Raw genomic sequence first — 2,488 nt, 5'->3', positions numbered from 1 at the left:
AAACTAAGTAATGAATAAAACTGTTCTACATGCCTCAACTGTCAGTTCAACATCACCCAACTAAGTAATAAAAATCTAGTGCTGGAACCAGGTTTAGTCATGTTAGGATGAGACCCATTAACTAATAGATTTTTAAAGTTAGCCTTATCCAAGGGACATCTCATGATTTCAGTGGATCTACCCTAAGCATGACTATGTTTGGATCCAACCTAGTAAAATTTGGTTTGTCTTTCCAGCTTTCTAATTGCACTTTTGTTGATCACAACCTGCTATCTCTCGTCCTTCATGTTCCCAAGGAACAGGATCATTGTCTTGAGCATCAGGAATGGCTTCCCTGTCGTGCCAGAATTGCTCAACATCTGGCAAAATGGGCATCTCCTTTATTTCCAAGCCTTCTGAGGTAGCAGGAATAGAGGGGGGCTCTTTCTCTTGATTAGGAGTCATTGCCTCTGGTGACGGAGCATTGTTTGGGATTCCCTCCAAGTTATCGACTGCTGTTTCCTCCAGATCTTCTGTAGTAGGTAGAGGTTTTTTCATAGTAAACCATTTCCATAGACCTTTAAAACCCTCTCTGAATTCTTCAGACATAAGTACAAAGATAACAGGGTTTGCTGAAGAGATGGCAAACATCAAGACTTGGGTAGTGGCCATGAAACCTTGTGGGGGAGCAGCTCCATCCTTCTTCAGGTGCCAGACCCAGAACCAAGATATCCAGTCAGGAAGCCACATCACAGCAGAAGTAATGGTAACGCTCAGAAGCATCATAGTCAAACACCTGGATCGAATCTGATTCCTTAGGTTTTGAGTCTTGGTCCCCCTCCTCTGGCATCTACCATATGCTCTCCAGAAATAAAAGAAGGCAAAGGTGAGGGGGGCACAAAATACCAGCAAAGGATAAAATTTGACGAAGACTGACATAAACTCATGAGCTTGGGCTGGAATAATCACAATGCACAAAGATGAGCCTATCTCTGGCTCCCAGAGGCTGTTGAAGAACCACAAAGGTAGTGGGATTCCCAAGGCCACCAGCCAAATAACCATCAGCACCGCACAGATGGTGTGCCATTTAATATTCACTTGTTTTGCTGGATTATTTGCATACATGAAGCACGTCTTGGCGACCACAGCAATAGTTAGACTCTTGACTGTCATGCAAGCATGTCGGAACCAGTCCGAGGTTTTGCAAAGAAACCAGCCCAAGTACCAAACTCCTTGAGAATAAGCAGCTGCCCTGAAGGGCACGACAAAAAGAATGAGAAGCAGATCTGCCAGGCTGAGGTTGAAGATCAAAGAATGAATCACTGAAGGTTTCCCTTTCTTTGTATTGTACACTAAGATTCCAATTACACATACATTCCCTGCAAAGCCAGCCAGGCAAATCACCCCCAAGAAAGCTGGGATCACCACCTTCCATTCCTTGGAATCCTGGGGTTCATAGCCCCCTGCATAGTGGAGTGGTTCGGCCAGAGAGCTGTTCATGATGTTGAAAGCAGGTTTGCTCCAGTAAGCGTCTGTGATTCTTGATGCACCCCTTCTTGTTTTGCTGTGCCTCTTTTTTAAACTTCTGCGGCTAAGATGAATCGGTAACCCGTATATAATACAGAACCTCTGTGAGATACCTCAATCTGCTACATGGGATCTCAGCTGAGCTTCTCATTGCTATATAACTGCTACGAGCTTTGATTGACAGTCTCCCAGTGGGAGGGAGCCCAGAGCCAGCTGCTTATTAGCAAGTCTGACAACCAGTGCAGCCACCCCGTGGAGTAATTAAAACTATTCTTCCATAAATGATGTAAAATTTAGAATTGCAGTGCTTGATTTCCATTTTTTTAAAAAACCCATCATTTAGAAATCTGTTCTAGACATTTATTGAAGCAAGCAACAAAGCTCAGAGGATCTCTAATGTTGGTGATACTCTGAATTAGGGGCACGGTTAAAGCAACTGTGCACAAATACAAAACATACAGAGAAACAGCAAAGCTCTGTTCCAGATGCTACAGGTGCAACCATTCAGCTTTGCAGAAAATTGCCTTGGCATTTAGAATTTTATTGCACAAAATCCCTCTAACACAGATTTTTGTTCTGCATTTGACTCTGAGGTATCTTTTGTTCCATTTTCAGTGGGAATTTGGTGTGTATATTTTAATTGCAGCTCATGCTGCTGCACCTCAAAAATTTGTGCCCAATGAGGGAAAAGAATTGAAGAATGGGGATCATGTAAGAGGATTTAAAGTTCTTTTGTTGTGCATAGAAACAGACGCAAGAGGAGGTTGGCGGAAATATTTTAAGATGTCTTATTTCTAGCTGGACTTTGAGATTTTAAATAGTGTTAAGAAAGAAGCACTGCAGATAGCATTCTGAGAGACAAAGAAGCCATCAAGGATCTGGACTTCAGCTCTGGAGCCCTTTGAAGATATTCGTTTTCTACAGATTTGTGTTTGTTATAGAAACCAGCTTCTTTGTTTGCTGGTTTCCATAACAAGACATG

The 2,488-nt window shown here is 42.6% G+C and overlaps 1 protein-coding gene across 1 annotated transcript; it reads right to left on the bottom strand.

The window, feature by feature from the left end:
* Positions 1-240: 240 nt before the first annotated feature.
* GPR151 (G protein-coupled receptor 151) lies at positions 241-1,479 on the bottom strand. The gene has a single exon (XM_007426659.1). It carries the CDS (start codon positions 1,477-1,479, stop codon positions 241-243), a length of 1,239 nt encoding a protein of 412 aa, XP_007426721.1.
* Between the last annotated feature and the right edge of the window lie 1,009 nt (positions 1,480-2,488).

This window comes from Python bivittatus, unplaced genomic scaffold (assembly GCF_059951505.1).
Source record: "Python bivittatus isolate LINGU-HERP-01145 unplaced genomic scaffold, Pbiv_v1 ctg000080_np1212, whole genome shotgun sequence".
Taxonomy (NCBI): Eukaryota; Metazoa; Chordata; class Lepidosauria; order Squamata; family Pythonidae; genus Python; species Python bivittatus.
The sequence above is the reverse complement of the archived record's forward strand: the minus strand, read 5'-3'. Positions and strand labels throughout refer to the sequence as shown.